This window comes from Plecotus auritus (assembly GCF_963455305.1).
Source record: "Plecotus auritus genome assembly, chromosome: 4".
Lineage (NCBI taxonomy): Eukaryota > Metazoa > Chordata > Mammalia > Chiroptera > Vespertilionidae > Plecotus > Plecotus auritus.
In genome coordinates this window covers 121924762-121943188 of record NC_137775.1, presented here as the reverse complement: position 1 = coordinate 121943188, position 18427 = coordinate 121924762, and the positions used below count along the sequence as shown (strand labels likewise).

At 39.1% G+C, this 18427-nt stretch overlaps 1 protein-coding gene across 1 annotated transcript in view; it reads left to right on the top strand.

Annotated features, from left to right (window-relative positions):
• The window catches only part of WASL (WASP like actin nucleation promoting factor), an 87105-nt gene extending 69204 nt beyond the window's left edge, over positions 1-17901 (top strand). The window contains exons 10-11 of the mRNA XM_080663370.1: positions 8669-8777; positions 15351-17901. Of these exons, the coding sequence (XP_080519496.1) occupies positions 8669-8777; positions 15351-15412 (171 nt within the window). The 3' untranslated portion in view covers positions 15413-17901. The remainder of the gene's footprint in view (positions 1-8668; positions 8778-15350) is intronic.
• Positions 17902-18427: the final 526 nt, after the last annotated feature.

Below are 18427 nucleotides of genomic sequence, written 5' to 3'. Positions count from 1 at the left end.
CTCTTTTTAACAGTTGGTAAGATATTTCCTAATTTCTTTCCCCATCTCCTTTTTTTATCACCACCACCAAAAAAAAAACCCATAACCCTATAAATTGTTCTCTAAATTTCTTTTTAGCAAACATGGTTTTTTTTCTGAATGTAGAATAGTAGGCCATTTTTATCCTAAATGATCACTTTCCTTTTGATTGCATTTGGAGCATTTTCTCTCTTTTTTTGTCTTTTTTAAAAAAATTTATTGATTGATTTTTAGAGACAGAGAGGAAGGGAGCGAGCGATGGAGGGAGCAAAAGAAACGTTGATTTGTTGGTCCACCTATTTATGCATTCATTGGTTGCTTCTTGTATGTGCCCTGACTAGAGATCGAACCGACAAGCTTCATGTACTGAAATGATGCTCTAACCAATTGAGCTACCTGGGCAAGGCAGGAGTATTTTTGTGAAGTGCATAATCAGTGAATTATTGGCATGTTATACATGTGATTTGAGTCCATAATTTTACTTCATTTTAAAAAAATAACCAATCTGTGGTTGAGATTTCTCTGGCCCTGTTTCTTTAAATATTCTATATAAATCATCAGTTTAGTATGTGAATATGATTAACATAAAACCACAGATTTAATTTAAAATGTTGGCAGGAAGTGTATAGGTATTTATTTACATACATTTGGAATTCTATGTTCATAGTACCTCAGCATCATGTCCAAGAAAGTGCTTTATAAACAGTGTTTATGACAGTGCTGTGCTCCTGTACTGTTCCCTGCTTTGTATTACCAAATTGCTCAAAGGGAGTCAAAATGATTCTCCTTGCTATTGTTATACTTCTTGTAGCACCTTATTCTGCAATTTAGAGTTCTGAAACTATTTTTTTTCATTTGTGTTTCTTCTGTACCAGAAATACTTAATATACAGTCTCTGAAAACCTAAATACTAATGAATGAGCCTGTATCTTGTGGGGAACTAATTTGAATATTTTTTCTGCCACCTCCACCCACCCCGCTCACCTCGCAATCACCACACTGTTGTTCGTGTCCATGAGGTCTTTCTCTTTTTTTTCCTTTTTTTTGTTTAATCCCTCCCTCTCCCTGGAGAGCTGTCAGCCTGATCTCTGTTCATGAGACTGCCTCTGTTTTGCTTTTTAGTTCAGTTTGTTCATTAGATTCTACATAGGAGTGAAATCATATGGCACTTGTCTTTCTCTGGCTTATTTCACTTAACATAAAGTTGTCCAGGTCCGCCCATGCTATTGTAATGGGTAAAATTTTCTTTTTTTGGCCAAGTAGTATTCCATTATGTAAATGTACCAGAGCTGTTTGTTACCCAGTCATCTATTGATGGATACTTGGGCAGCTTCCAAATCTTGGCTGTTGTAGATAACGATGCAGTGAATATAGGGGTGCATATATTCTTTCAAATTAGTGTTTCGGGTTTCTTCAGGTAACTTTCCAGAAGTGGAATCACTGGGTTATAAGCAGGTCCATTTTTAATTTTTGAGGTAACTCCATACTGCTTTCCATAGTGGCTGCACCAGTCTTCATGCCCACCAACAGTACACAGAGGTTCCCCTTTCGACATATCCTCACTGGTACTTGTTTGTTCATTTATTGATAGCCATTTTGACTGGTGTGAGGTGATACCTCATTGTGATTTTAATTTACATTTCTCTGGTGATTAGTGATGTTGTGCATCTTTTCAAATGTTTATTGGCCATTTGTATGTCCTCTTTGGAGAAGTGTCTATTCAGGACTTGGCCTATTTTTAATTGGATTGCTTCTTATGTTGAGTATTTTATAAGATCTATAAGATCTGTCAGCAAATATGTTCTCCCATTCAGTGGGCTGTCTCTTCATTTTGTTGATGGTTTCCTTGCTTTGCAAAAACTTTTTAGTTTGATGTAGTCCCAGTTGTTAATTTTTCCTTTTGTTTCCCATGTCCAAGGAGTTGCATCAGAAAAAAATATTGCTACAAGAAATGTCTGAGATATTTACTATGTTTTCTTCTAGGATTTTTAGTCTTTTTTTAAATTTAATAAATCTTTATTGTTCAGATTATTACAATTGTTCCTCTTCCCCCCCCCCCCCCCCCTAGCTCCCCTCCACCCGGTTCCCACCCCACCCTCTGCCCTCCCCCCGCCACTGTCCTCATCCATAGGTGTACGATTTTGGTCCAGTCTCTTCCCGCACCCCCCACACCCTTTTCCCCCCTAGAATTGTCAGTCCACTCCCTTTCTATGCCCCTGACTCTATTATATTCATCAGTTTATTCTATTCATCAGATGTTTTATTCACTTGATTTTTAGATTCACTTGTTGATATGTATTTGTTGTTCATAATTTTTATCTTTACCTTTTTCTTCTTCTTCCTCTTCTTAAAGAATACCTTTCAGCATTTCATATAATACTGGTTTGGCAGTGATGAACTCATTTAGCTTTTTCTTATCTGTGAAGCTCTTTATCTGACCTTCCATTCTGAATGATAGCTTTGCTGGGTAGAGTAATCTTGGTTGTAGGTTCTTGCTATTCATCACTTTGAATATTTCTTGCCACTCCCATCTGGCCTGCATAGTTTCTGTTGAGAAATCAGCTGACAGTCATATGGGTGCTCCCTTGTAGGTAACTAACTGTTTTTCTCTTGCTGCTTTTAATATTCTCTTTTTGTCTTTTGCTCTTGGTATTTTAATTATGATGTGTCTTGGTGTGGTCCTCTTTGGATTCCTTTTGTTTGGGGTTCTCTGCGCTTCCTGGACTTGTAAGTCTATTTCTTTCACCAGGTGGGGGAAGTTTTCTGACATTATATCTTCAAATAGGTTTTCAGTATCTTGCTCTCTCTCTTCTTCTGGCACCCCCATAATTCGGATATTGGTACGCTTGAAGTTATCCCAGAGGTTCCTTACGCTATCTTCATATTTTTGGATTCTTTTTTCTTTTTGCTTTTCTGGTTGGGTGTTTTTTGCTTCTTTGTATTTCAAATCTTTGACTTGATTCTTGTGATCCTCTAGTCTGCTGTTGGATCTCTGTATATTATTTTTTATTTCAGTCAGTGTATGCTTAATTTCTAGTTGGTCCTTTTACATATCCTCAGATTGCTTTGGGTGGTATAGACATTTTAATGATGTTAATTTTTATCCATGAACATTGTATATCCTTCCACTTATTTGTATCTTCTTCAATTTCTTCATTCAGTGTCTTATAATTTTCCAAGTACAGGTCTTTTACATCTTGTTTAAAATTATTCTTAGGTATTTTATTCTTTTTGAAGCAATTGTGAATGGGATTGTTATTTTAGTTTCCCTTTCTAATAGTTCATTATTGATGTATAAAAGTGCAACTGACTATGGATATTTATTTTGTATCCTGCTAGTTTACTGAATTCATTTATCAGTTCTAGTAGGTATTTGGCGGATATCTTTAGGTTTATCTGTATACAGTAACATGTCATTGGCAAATAGTAAGTTTTACTTCCTTTTTTATTTGGATGCCTTTTATTTCGTCTTGTCTGATTGCTGTGGGTAAGATTTCCAGTTCTATCTATACTAATAAAAGGGTAATATGCTAATTAGACCGGACATCTTCCAGACATCCTTCTGGACAAAGCCATAGTGGCAGGGGCCAATGCAGAAGTGGTTAGTGGCAATCAGGCCAGCAGGGTGGAGCATTTAGAGGGTGATCAGGCTGGCAGGAAAGCAGTTAGGGGCATCAGGCTGGCAGGCAGGCAGGTGAGCAGTTAGGACCCAGCAATCCCGGATTGCAAGAAGGATGTCCTGGATTGCAGAGGGTGCAGGCTAGGCTGAGGAGGGACCTCCCCGCCCCCCCCCCCCCCCCCCCCAGTGCATGAGTTTCATGCACTGGGCCTCTAGTCTATATATATAAAAGCCTAAGCAACCAGAACTACTGGTTGACCAGTCGCTAGGATGCTCACTGACCACCAGGGGCAGACGCTCAATGCAGGAGCTGCCCCCTGGTGTTCAGTGTGCTCCAACGGCCAGCCAACCTCCTCCAGTCCCTCCCCGCAGCCGGCAAACCTCCCATAGTCCCTCCCCCCAGCTAGCCTGGCCCTGGCCAGCAGGCCCCCAGGGCCTGGCTGGCCCAGCCGCATTCAGGACTGGGCAAGACAGCCCCAATAGGCCCTGATCACTAGCCAGGCCTGGGGACTCCACCTGTGCACAAATTTTGTGCACCAGGCCTCTAGTGTTGAATAAGCGTGGTGAAAGCATACATTCCCTTACTTGTTCCTGATTTCAAGGGGAAACTTGTAGTTTTTGCCAATTTTATATGATGTTGCCTATGGCTTGGTTATAATGGCCTTTATTATGTTGAGGTATGTTCCCTCTATTCCCACTTTGCTGAGAGTTTTTACCATAAATGGATGCTAGATTTTATCAGATGTTTTTCTGCATCTATTGATATGATCGTGTAGTTTTTATCCTTCATTTTGTTTATGTTGTGTATCACGTTTATTGATTTGTGGATAATGTACCAACCTTGCATCCCCAGAATAAATCCCACTTGATCATGGTATAGGATCTTTTTAATATATTCCTGGGTTCAGTTTGCTAATATTTGTTGAGGATTTTAGCTTCTATGTTTATCAGGGATATTGGCTTATGATTTTCTTCTTTTGCAGTGTCTTTATCGGGTTTTGGAATTAGGATAATGCTGGCCTTCTAAAATGTGCTTGGGAATCTTCCCCCCTCTTGAATATTTGGAATAGTTTTAGAAGGTTAGGTGTTAGTTCTCTGAATGTTTGATAAAATTCACCTGTGAAGCCATCTAGTTAAGAGCTTTTGTTTATTGCGAGTTTTTTTATTACTACTTTGATTTCACTAGCTGTAATCTGTGTATTCAGATTCTCTGATTCTTCCTGATTTAGTTTTGAAGATTGTATGTTTCTAGGAATTCATCATTTTTTCCAGATTGTCCAATTTGTTGGCATATAGTTGTTCATATTTTATTACAATCCTCTGTGTTTCTTTGGTGTCAGTTGTTACCTCTTTAATTTCTGATTTCTAGTTTCATAGCATTATGATCGAAGAAGATGCTTGACATGTTTTCATTCTATTTTTTTTAATCTTCTTATACCAATTAAATTCATTTGACTTAGTGTGTCATTTAAGACCACCATCTTCTTATTTATTTTCTTTCTGGAAGACCCATCTATTGATATCAATGGAGTGTTAAAATCCCCTAATATGACTGTATTACTGTCAATCTCTCCCTTAATAGCCATCAAGATTTACTTTACATATTGAGGTGCTCCTTTTTTGGGCATATAAATGTTACAAGGTTTATATCTTGTTGGATTACTCCCTTTATCGTTATGTAGTGCCCTTCTATGTCTCTTAAAGTCTATTTTATCAGATAATAGTATTGCTATCCCAGCTTTTATTTCTCTCCACTTTTAACTATGTTCCTCTGTTTGTTTGTCCTTTCCCTACCCCCTTCCCCCCGCTTGACAAACCTTGTGATACTGATTTGGTGGTAAGAAACTCTTTTGGCTTTTTCTTGTCTGGAAAGCTCTTTATTTCTCCAATTTTAAATGATAGCCTTGCTGGGTAAAGTAGCCTTGGTTGTAGTTACTTGCTTTTCATTACTTTGAATATTTCATGCCAATCCCTTCTGGCCAGAAATATTTCTGTTGAGAAATCAGCTGACAGTCTTAAGGGAGGGTTCTGTGTAGGTAACTAATTCCCTTTATCTTGCAGCTTTTAAGATTTTTTGTCATTAACCTTTGCCATTTTAATTATGATCTGTCTTGGTGTGGGCCTTTTTTGAGTCCATCTTGTTTAGGACTCTGTACTTCCTAGACTTGTGTAACCAGGTTAGGTAAGTTTTCTGTCATTATTTCTTCAAATAGGTTCTCATTATCTTGCTCTCTTTTCCTCTGGTACCCCTATTATGTTGTTACACTTCATGTTGTCCCAAGGTCCCTTAAACTATCCTCATTTTTTTTTTTCATTTTTTTTTCTATTTGCTGCTCTAATTGGGTCTTTTTTCGACCTTGTTTTCCAAATTGCTGATTCGATCCTCTGCTTCATCCCACCTGCTGTTTATTCCTTTCAATGTATTCTTTATTTCACATATTGCATTCTTAATTTCTGACTGCTTCCTTTTTTATGGTTTCTGTGTCTATTTTCATACTCTGGAGCATCCTTATAATTATTACTTTGAATTGTATATCTGATAAATTGCTTGCCTCCATTTCATTTAGCTTTTCTTCTGGAGTACTGTCTTATTCTTTCATTTGGGGCTTGTGTTTTCTTCCCACTTTGGCTGTATTTGTTTCTGTGTATTAGGTAGCTCTGCTATGCCTCCTAGTCTTTGTAGGATGGCCTTATTTAGTAGGTGTCTTGTGGGACCCAGCAGCACAATCTCCCTGATCCCCTGAGGTGATTGCTCTAGAAATGTCCCTTGTGCATTTATATGTGCCCTTCCCACCCCCCCCACCCCCATTGTAATTCAGTCTTAATTGCTGTTGGCTCCTTCATGAATGAACTCAATCCTCACACTGACTGACTGTGAGGCTCAACCACCAACACAGCATGCAAACTGTTGTGTAGGCGCTGATCACAGGATCAGAATTCACTTCGGCAGGGTTTGGTGCTGGCTGAGCTCTCCCTGGGGATATGCTGCTTGTGAGGCTTATTGGATCCTGCTCTGTTGTTGTTTGAAGCTGGCCACTGGTTGTATTTGTTCTGGACCTCTTCAGAGGCATTCCAGTGCAGGACCCGGATGCTGCCTGTGGCGCCCTGGGACAATCTGTTTGGAGCTATCAGCAATCCACCACTTGCGGCTTCCTCTGCTGGGCTTGGGTGCATGCAGAATGGACCAAGCTGTATACCAAAGCCAGCTTTTACTAGCACTGGGCCCTGGAAGCAGGTCAGCAAAGGGCTCAAATCACCTAGAGATCTGCCTCTGCCTGCAGGCTTCCTGTTAGGCTTAGTTACTGAAAGAGCTTCTAGCTGTACTCCTCAGCAGGTTGTAAGCTCCAGTGTGGGGCAAGAGACATTCCAATGGGTCGGGCTATTACTTTCCCCCAGGCTGCATGGAAGGGAGTGCTTTGCCTGAGAAAGATGGCTTCTGCAGCATGGGGGAATGACTCAACATAGGGATCATGGTGGCTGACCCTTCAGGTCTCTTCTCAGAGCCACCAACGCCAGACTCTCCTCACAGGGCTCTAGTCTGCTCTGCCCTCCTGCGGTAGGCCAGGGTGAGTGGATGCACATGAAATAATATGTGTTGGCCCTTTAAGAGGTTGTCTACTTTTCAGGCAGGCGGAAATCCCACTGCTTTTCACAGCTAGATGTTATGTGGGCATCTTTCCCAGTTCTGGGCTCTAGTGTTGGGAGCCTGGCTTGGGGTTTAGACACCACACTTCTCAGGGGAAACCTCCTACAGCTGTGTTATTCCTCCAGAACGTCAGCTCCCACCCAGCCCTCTCACACCTCCACACTTCTTACCAGTCTCAATGTCCCGCCTTCTGTAAGTCCGTGGTTATAAGGTTTCTCTCCAGCTAGTCTTCAGTTTGTTATTCAGGGTGATTTTTTTTAATATAATTTAGTTTTAATTCCAGTTTGGTCCTGGGAGGAGGTTAGTGTAGTTTCCACCTACTCTGCTGCCATCTTGGATCCCCTAATTTGAATATTTGTAAAGTAAAAAATCTTGAAGTCTAGAAAGACAGTGATTATTAAGAAAATATTTGTGAAGGCCAGAATGCAAAGTTTATCCTAATAACGTAATTTTCCTTTGGGAAATTTATTTAAAAGTTTAAATTACCTATCTACTTATATTAAAACTTGCATAACTATTTATTACAGTTTTGCCATTTCATTTTTGCTTATAATAATATTAATAACTTAATGAGCATAAGGCCAGAGACAAAATTAACAATATAAATAACTGCTCATTTTAATAATGATATACTTGAGCCGTACTTTCTAAAGTGTATTTTTTCGTGAATCTCTCCAGACTTCTGTATCTTACCTTTTTAAATATGAGTGTTGGAATTAAGAATAATTTTATTTAGAAATTAGATTTTTAAGGAGAGTCTGTGATGTTGATTTCTCACTATCTACCCCCAAATATACTTTGTAGCAGATAAGAAGTATTTCAGTTAGGGGTAGTTAGTTGCCTTGTGAGATAGGTACATTTTGAAAGCTACCCAACTCATCTTCTTAAAGAAAAGCTACATGCTATGAGAAAGAGATTCATCTTAAATTATTGGTAAAACTGAGTTTTTCTAGGAAGACGGAAATCTCTTCAGTTGCTCTTAGGCACCTTAAGTGTGCTTCTTGCCTAACAACTCCAGGAATCTTAGTTTATAAAATGATGTTCCATTTTAGTTTCATCAGCTACAACTTTGTGTACTGGAATAAACAGAAATAACCCAGCTGCAAGGGCAAGTGTTTTTCAAGAAAGGATTTGATTGTTATTCTAAAATTGGAATTACATTGAATGGCTTATACATTAAGAAGGAGCAGAAATATGTCTTCAATAATTCTTTTAAGGTAGTAGCTTATTTCTTTTTAATTTAGTTAATGCTGTCTTGGGCTTGGTTTGTATTTTTATCTATTTTTCATTTAAAATAAGAACTGATTCTAAGAAAGTAAAACTTTCTAGAGACAAAATTTTTGCAAAGGATTTATTACTGAATTTTGCTAACTTTCTTTTCCAAGGTATCTGATGGCCAAGAGTCTACACCACCGACACCTGCACCCACTTCAGGAATTGTGGGGGCCTTAATGGAGGTGATGCAGAAAAGGAGCAAAGCCATTCATTCTTCAGGTACATTTGCATGTGTGCATGTATATTTAATAAATTTGAATGCTTGAGTTCTATTTTTTGTTTGTTTTATGACTCATTCTTTGCTAGATTTTCCTTGCTATTGAATAACTTATTGTTACAGATTCCAGGGAGTATTTTAAAAGTTGTCCGCCACTGCAACTAGTCTATCTAAAGCTTAATGGATGTCAGAACACCGCAGCCATAACTATAACTTGGAAGAACTACTTTGGAAAAATGGCAATTTTGCTTCCTATACTGGGCAATTCTGACAGAATGCCTGGCAAACAACCTCTAAACAGGCTTGAGATTCCTGGATCTCATTCTTAACATTCCTGTGACATAAAAAATTTAGGAGATTTTCCTGATTTGTGGGAGTTTGGACTAAGAAATTAGATAATTTACACTGTTTCTGGAGTTTGCTAAAGAATCCTACTGTGTTTTTTTTTCTTTTCCTTTTTTGTCATTTCCTTAAAAGGTTTATATGAATAAACTACTACCAGTCCTGAGCTTATTATTAATAAATATTGTAAATAAATACTGCTTTTTAAAAAAGAGCAAGCATATGGGTTTTGCTGATACAGAAGTTGAGGTTTAGCTTCCCCAGCATGATGTACTAGAATCAGATCTTTGTTCTTATTAAATCTATTATTTACTCTCAATGGAGCTCAATTTTCTTGTTGCATGAAGAGAATTCATAAATCTTATGACTGATGTGAAGATTAAATAAAATAAAATCCTTGAGCAACATTTGTTTTACTTAAATTGGCATATTTATTCCCATAATGTATTACAAAGATAGGCTAATTCAGTCCACAAATACTTATTGTGGAATAATTATAAAATAAACAACAAAGATTCATGTTTTCATTCTAGTAAGAGAAAGACAATAAATAAAATAAATTAGAAAAAACATAGCATGTTAAATTATGATTTATATATTATACACACACACACACACACACACACACACACACACACACACACATACTAGAGGCCCGGTGCATGAAAATTCATGCACTGGAGGCAGGGGTCCCTCAGCCCGGCCTGCCCCCTCTCACAGTCCAGGAGCCCTCGGGGGTGGGAGGTGACCCGGCGATCAGGGAAAGGCGACACCCCATCACACCTCTGCTGCTGCCATTGCCGGCAGCACAAGGCTTGGCCGGCCCTGGTTACCTGAGCCTTCAGGCAGCCCTGGGGGGCTGGGCAGCCAACATCCAAGGCTTGCCTGTGCCCCGGCTGGCCTTGAGCAGCTGGGGGGGCTGAGGGGACTGGGGAACTCTGGAGGCAGGCGCGTGGAGTGGCCGGGCCTGCCTGGGGGTGGGCCTGGCTGTGCTGCGCACCTGCCACCCCAGTGGGGCTGAGGGGACTGGGCACCGCCACCTTTAGGGCGTGGCAGTCAATTAGCATATTCCCTCCTTATTGGCTGTGGGTGCCGCCATTTTGTGAGGGCATGACAGTCAATTAGCATATTCCCTCTTTATTAGATAGGATATATATATATATACACACACACACGTGTGTGTGTGTGTGTGTGTGTGTGTGTGTGTGTGTGTGTGTATACACTAAGGAGAAAAGGGAGATAGAGCGAATTATATGCTATGGGAGTAAGTTTATTTTGAAATAGGGTGGTGAGGCCTAGAGGTGACACTTCAGAAAATACTAGAAGGAGTTCAGGGAGTGAACCATGTAGAAAACGGGTAAAGTATGCTTAGGTGTCAGCCAGTACAAAGTCCATGCAGTTGAGAAACAACAAAGAAGTCAGTATGACTAGAGCAAGGGTGGGAGGGAAAGAATACTAAGGAATGAAAATGAGGGGTAGTAGGGGCCCAGTAGTAAGGCTTTGGAGGCCATGAATGTGATGGGAAACCATTGGATGGTTCTTAACAGAGGAGTGGCAATGATCCAAGCAAAAGACGATAGAGGTTTGAATCAGGTTGCTAGCATTAGTGAGAAGTAGTTGGACCCTATTCATATTTAGAATGTGAAGATCGCTGGGTTTGCTGATGGATTGAAAGTGAGGTTTGAAAAAAATCCCAAGTTTTGACCTGAAAACTGAAAGGGTGAAATTTTCATTAACAGTGTGCAAAGATTTAGTGGAAGCAGCAGATTTGACAGGAAAGATTAGGAGTTTGGTTTTATACATATTAAATTTGAGATACTTATTAAAAAAGCAAATGTTGATATCAGTAGGCTTTTGGTTATCTGGGATTCAGGGGAGAGGTCTGGACTGTTAGTACAAATTTGCATGTCATTAAGGTATACAAGGTATTTAAAGTTATGGAATTGGATGAGATCATCGAACAGGTGGAAGTAAATAGAGACGGTCTATAAGGTCTGGGGCTGGAGAATGTGATATATTAGAAGCCAGATGAAGAAATTTTTGGCCTTGACTAGTGTGGCTCAGTTGGTTGGAGTGTCATCTTGTGGCAGGTTGATTCCCATTTGGATACTTACAGGCGGCAACTGATCGATGTTTCTTTCTCCCTCTCCCTCTCTATTTTTTTTTTTTTTCTCCCTCTCTATTAAAAAAAAAGAGAAAAATTTTTTGAAGGAGGATAGGCTGATCATTTGCGTCAAATGTGTCTGATAGTTCAAGAAAATAGGAATAGGGGGTTAAGCTCTACTCCAGCAGTGGTAGGTCTTTGGTGACCTGAAAGGAGCAGGGTCTGTGGATTCAAGAAAGAATAGGAAGGTAGAAAGGGAGACTGGGTTTTGGAACTGCCTGCTCTGTTTCTTTTATGGTTTAGTGTCAATGAGATTCCTGCCTGTCACTGGAATCGGTAGCTTTAGCAGTATAGTACGCTGATTGCAATTTTATAGCCTTTCCTTTAAAAATAATTATTAAAAAGATAATGTTTTCCTAGACTTTTTTCTCTGAAGGTTTATTTAGAAAACCTTCATCTGCTAATTCACATTCTTTTAATCAGCTGATGACCTAATTTTTCTCTTGAAAACATGACATTCTGACCCACTTGGTCCTAAAAAGTTAGCTGAACTGTTCTTCAAGACATAGCAATTGATAGTAACATTACTATAAAAAGTATGATTACTGAAATTGATATTTGTTAGAATATTTTCTCACTTTCTCTTTATTACCTGGTTGGTGTTAGATAATAACTAGCAGTAATTTGAACATCTGTAGTAAGTCTCAGTTTATCCACTTATGTATTCACACCACTAAGGTCACTTGTTTTGCTAAAATTACCCAATAGTAAGTTTCTGTAAAGATATAAATAACCATTATGTAATAGCTATGTTGATGTAATGAATATATAACATGGTTTTTACTTATTTTGGGGACCATCTCTTTTAACTATTATTTAACTGTGGTAGTACCTGATGATAGAATTATTAGCTACTTTTTCCTCACCATGCATACTGATAAATGCCTATATTTGTCACCCTGTAAATGCACGCATAGTTGGGTGTACTTGATGCCTTCATCCAGGTGAATTCTGTGAAGCCTGTCTAGCAAAAGCTTTTGGGAGCAAATTTTTTCTCCTATTACTATTGTAAACAGAGAGATTAACTAACATAAAGTTGATTGAACTCCTTTCCAAATAAATTCTGTAACAATTTAGAGCTAAGTCTTAATTACTTAAAATTATTGTTATTATTGTACTAGAGGCCTGGTGCACAAAATTTGTGCACCGAGGGCAGGGTGCGGGGGTTCCTCAGCCTGGCCTACACCCTCTCCAATCCAGGACCCCTTGGGGGATGTCCGACTGCCAGTTTAGGCCCAATCCCTGTCCCTCTTGCAATCCGGGACTGCTGGCTCCTAACCACTCACCTGCCTGCCTGCTTGATCGCCCCTAACCACCTCTGCCTACCTGCCTGATTGCCCCTAACCCCTCTGCCTGCCTGCCTGATTGCTCCTAACACCTCTGCCTGCCTGCCTGATCGCCCCTAACTGCTCTCCCCTGCTGGCCTGATCGCCCCTATCCGCTCTGCCTGCCCTGCCTGATTGCCCCTAACCGCCTCTGCCTCGGCCCCTGCCACCATGGCTTTGTCTGGAAGGACATCCAGAAGGACATCCGGAAGACATCTGGTCAATCTGGTCTAATTAGCATATTATCCTTTTATTAGTATGGATTCTTACTGTTGTAAAAGTAAAAACTTAGTTTGGGGCCCAGGGAATATATCTTTGCTCTTATTTGGCTTTTGTTAATTTCCAAGTTCTAATTCTAGAGCTCAAGTACTTCTTTGTAGAGGCCTTCAAACTATCTATTTTACAGGCAAAAAGGTTATTCTGTCTTCTTTACCCGTAGCTCACATATGTCACATATTCAGTTTCCATTGGTGCTTTGCTAAATCATTATCAAATACAATTGCTCTGCCACTATTCTCACAAATTTGCCCTTTGTGGGTTTTATGAGGTATATAGTTTTTAAAGGTCAGTAATTATGGGAAGTTGGTATGTAATATAAAAGATTGCTCATAGAATTTGATGATATCTTAATATTTATTCATTCACTGAACATGTATTTACTGAGCAGTTTTGTGAAACATTGTTCTGATGCTAAGAATCCTAATATATAAAAACAGTGGGTTAATGACCAGTAACGACCAAGGCTCGACCAACTGGAAGTCAGTCCTGCAGTCAGCGCAGGCGTGGTGCCCCAGCACTGACTGCTGAGGGGGCTGTGAATCAGGGCCAGAGAGAGGCCTGAAGAGAGAAGCAGGAACTGATCCATTGCCTTTGTGGCAGCTTTTGATCAGCACTTGCCTCTCTCTTTCTCTCCCAGTCTGGCCAGCAGCTGCACCTCCATTACTCTCCAGGCCTCCGCTGGGGCTGCTGATCAGCCCCGCCTATCTGATCAGGCCCTGTTGATAGGCCCAGAGACGCTGACTGGCATAGGAACCAACCAGTCAGAACCTAATGTGGGTGCTGTGGGGAGCCAGTGGCTGCCTAGGAGGCAGAGCTTTTGACGCTGACTGCCATAGAAACCAACCAATCAGAACCAAATCTGGGTGCTGTGGGGAGCCAATGCATGCCTAGGAGGCAGAGCTTTTGACACTGGCATAGAAACCGACAAATCAGAACTAAATCTGGTTGCTGTGGGGAGCCATTGGCTGCCTAGGAGGCGGAGCTTTTGACGCTGACTGGCATAGAAACCAACCAATCAGAACCAAATTGGCCAGCAGAGGAGGGTAGAGTTGGGGGTGAGAACAGGCCAGCAGGGGAGGGCAGTTGGGGGCAACCAGGTTGGCAGGGGAGGGCAGTTGGGGGCAAGATCAGGCCAGCAGGGGAGGGCAGTTGGGGGTGATCAGATAGGCAGGCAGGTGAGCAGTTAGGAGCCAGCGGTCCCAGATTGCGAGAGGGATGTTCAACTGCTGGTTTAGGCCCGATCCCACAGGGCCTAAACCGGCAGTCGGACATTTCACAAGGGGTCCCCAATTGGAGAGGGTGCAGACTGGGCTGAGGGAACCCCCCCCTCCGTGCACGAATTTCATGCACCAGGACTCTACTTCAGTGATAAAAAATACAGGCAAGACCCTGTTTTAGAGCTTATAGTCTAGTGTGAAGACAGATCTGTAAACAAAATATAAGAATTTCAGGTAGTGATGCATATTATGAAGAAAATCAAGAAGGAAGAGTTACTGATTGTGGTGGAGGGTTATACTTTACATAGGGTGGTCTGGGTAGCTTCTCTGAAGAAGTGGTTTTTGAGTAAATATAAATGATGAAAAGACTCACCCACACAGAGGAATATGTACTCCAGAAGCTCTAAAACAAAAATAAATTTGGCATGTTTAAGGGACAGAAAGAAGGCCATGCGTCTAGCAACAGTGAATTGCAGGAGATAGCATATGAAAAAAGTTTGGGAGAGGAAAGAGACAATAACTGGGCAAATCATGTAGTGTCTTGAGTGAGGTAACATCAAATTTTATTCAAATAACAGTAGTCAGCCACTTATATCAATAAAAATTATATTTTTAAAACTTAGAATTTAAATATCACTCCGTTTGCTTTAAGGCGAATGGACTACAGAGTTGTAATATCCAGGCAAGATATGATGGTGGTGTGGGAGCAGTAGGGGAAGTGGAGGAAAGGAGCAGCCTTGATGGATTGGATGGGGGTGGGGGTGAAAACAGGATTAACTTCTAGGTTTGGGGCCTAAACACCACAGAGACTGGTAATCATCAGGGTACAGACTAGGGTGGTGGGGGAAAAGCAGGTTGGAGAAAAAGATAAAACTTTAGAGCTTTTGAGTTTGAGAATCCATGTAGAGAATACAAGGCAGTATTTGGATTTGTGCTATGCGAATCTAAAATTCAGAGAGGCCTAACCTAAATGTGACTTTACACGTAGAGAAACACACAGGTTGAAATTTGTAAGGTAAATACTAAGGGACCAGAATTTGTCTTCTGACTCCAGTTCTCATCTCTTACTCATCACTACACTCTTTAGATGAATTTTATTAGATTCATTTTTAACTATCTTAGTAACTAGATTCTTCGGGTATCAAATGGTTTGCATTTCAGAAGTTGAATAATTGGAGAAATCACCCAAGAATTATGGAATATTTTATTTATACATAGGTTTTAATTGTCTTGATGATTTTCTTTTAGATGAAGATGAGGATGAAGAAGAAGAAGAAGATTTTGAAGATGATGATGAGTGGGAAGATTGATCTATATATTATATATATATTTTTAAGGTGAAATACTAAACACTACTTTCTGTCTATGGATTCTGTAAAATTATCATGTAAATGTTCTACCAATTTGCTGTATATTTTTGTTGCCTTTTTTGCTTTTTTTTATTAATCTGTGCAATACCTCATTTAATCTGTAAAGGTTTGTCATAATCCTCTACAAAGCTACTCCCTGTTCTTGTGTGCAAGTTTACACCAGGATGCTCACTTAATTTGTGAATATTTTTCATTCCATCAACAAGGGAGTTTAAATATTATATGTGAGACTGACAAAAACCTTAATGTAATTTAGTTATAATGCCAGAAGGAAAACACTATTTTCATACCCTACTTTTTCTGTACCTAAATTTTTTTATTAAAATCTAGTATAGCACTACATTCTTTTTAATTGATGCAAACCTTAGTTTATTTAGCCCCTTTATTTTGAACACAAAGCTATATGAATGTTGAAGCTGATACATTGCACAGTTCTCTAGACATCACTACACTGATGTAGTTTCTCAAATTTTAGCAATATGCTCTACATAAAATCACCACAGAAATGCTAGTTAGGGAAATCAGTAACACACCTCTTACAGCAATATTGCCTGTTATATAAAGCAGTGGCATTTGGAGGCTGGTATCATTAGGAGCCCTTACATACCTGTACTTGATTGGCTCTTTTGGCAAAAATTTAAAAAAATATTTTTGGTATTATTATGAAATAAATGTTATTTAAATTATTGAAGTTTGGGGAATCTTGTGAATAATTTTCATATGAACTGAAGTCAACTATAATATGGTTACTTCACCATTTGGTTGTGTATAGTATAAAAATTAGAACATTATAAAAATGGTATGAGATTAACAACTTTCATTTTGCAGTTTATATCAATTGAGGTATTCAAAAATAGCAGCCATAAGAATGTAATCTAACGTTCAACCCATTATGCTTTTTTTAAAATTTTTTATAATTTCTTAGGGTTTTTGTCAAATGTCAGATGAAGGGTTACATTTTTCTTGTAAGATTGCTTTTCCCAATGTCAAATTTCTTGAAAAAACGTAACTCAGTGACAGATTTTTAAAAAAATAAAACTTTGCAATCTGTACATTTGTTATGCACAGAAAAATTATATGTTAAAATTAGGGTTTCCTTGCCTCTACAATACACTAATTGCCTAAAGGTGGTTTTCATATTTATAACACTAATTATAATACCTGCCTACTTTAAATTTTAGATAGAAAAATATCTGATTTAAATACAGACATTTTTTTCTCACAGTGAGTCATGCAGAATGTAGTTCCAAATGTATTTCATTACTGTAGTCACAGTATCCAACTAAAAATTAAGCTCTCTAGAATTATACCGACCCAAATCTAGTATTGGCATGATCTTGACAGGCTGGACCTGCAAGATGTGGCTTGAATTTTAACCAGTTATCACATAACTTCTAGTGATCATGCATCTAGTTATCATTAGAAATAATTTAAAAGGTTTTGTTGCTGAAAGCAGTTAAGTGGTACAGTAAAACAGTTAAGTTATTCAAAGAATGTTACCTTCCTTGCAAGAGTAATTTAAGCACGTGGGAAAGATTCTAGACTTTTTGTTCTTGCAGAAACAGTGCCCTCTGCTGCTGGAAACCTTTTTCTGCTTATTATAATTTTTGTGGCTTGAGCTCAGTTGAACCTGGTGTAGATGGGGCTAGACAACTACTAACCAATAAAATTAGGAATTTGTGCAAATGGTAAATAGAACATGATACTTATTTTAAGTAATATCAAACATTTTCCGTTTTTTTCTTTTCAACATTATAAAAACATTTTAAATATTCTAGAAATGTCTTTAAGGTAATGCCAATTTAAGATCTCTCTAACTTTTGGCCAAGGAATTCAGGGTTTTCCACTAACTGTGGTATGATAACTATCAGGAGCTGCTCTGAGCAGAGGCTATGAATTCTTTGAGCTGTAAACACAATTTTAAACACGTAAGATGGGTAAAAAATTTGCCAAAGGTATTTGAGTTTATTCTTCCTTTATTAAAGAAAAGGACTTGTTGTTGTTGCACAAAGTCTAAGTTACTATTGGTTGAAACACTGCAGCTGTGGAGTTCAGTCCGGGCATGAGGACTGAATCTGCGTTAGATGTAAAGGTTGCATGTTTCAGTCTTCCACCACCTTGCACTGTGGCAACACTGTACCTGTGCCTTGTCTGGAAGCCTCCTATATATACTCCAGCTAAGTGATTGTCTAACAGCCTTCGCATTTAACAAACTAGCATGAGGCTTTTTAAATCTAAATGCTACGTGATAGACAATTTCAGCTAGCCACATATTGTGTGTATGAGATTCAAAATGACTTTCAATCATTCATTTCCATTTATCAACTGAAATTTTGTTTAGTATGTGAATTTTTTTTTGAAATGTATAGTGAATAGGATGTTGCACTGGTGGCAATTCATCATGGAACATAATAAAATTAATTTGACTCAAAAATATAAAATAGTGTGTTTTCATTTATTGTTAAGAGACTAAAAAGGGGGACGGGTGGATGTGAAACTATATAGTAAAGGGTACACAGCAGTGAACGATAATGGTTGTAGTTTTCAGGAGACCGCATGCCCTGAGAGCTAGTGTGCCATTAAGTAAACATGGAAAGAAAGGAATGTTACACCCTGTTCTGCTGGGAGAAGTGGCAGCTGCTCAGCAGCTCCTGGGCGGTCACTGCTGTGGCATACAGAGCATTCATGTCACAAGTTGCACTGAAAGAAATCACACAGCAACAGTGTTGAGGTTTCTAAACTAGAATATTGGAGTTTACTGGTAGTTTCAGTAACTTCAATAGCTCTTAATGAATGGTATTAAAGATGGTGCTTGCTTTAAACAGGAAGCTCAGTGTTTGATAAATGGAATTTTTTGTTCTGCTGACCCTGGCACAAGTGGGTGTTTTAAGATTAAACTAAGTTATGGAATCCAGTGTGTAGGATACTACTGAAAGCCTTTTAAGACCTTTCGCC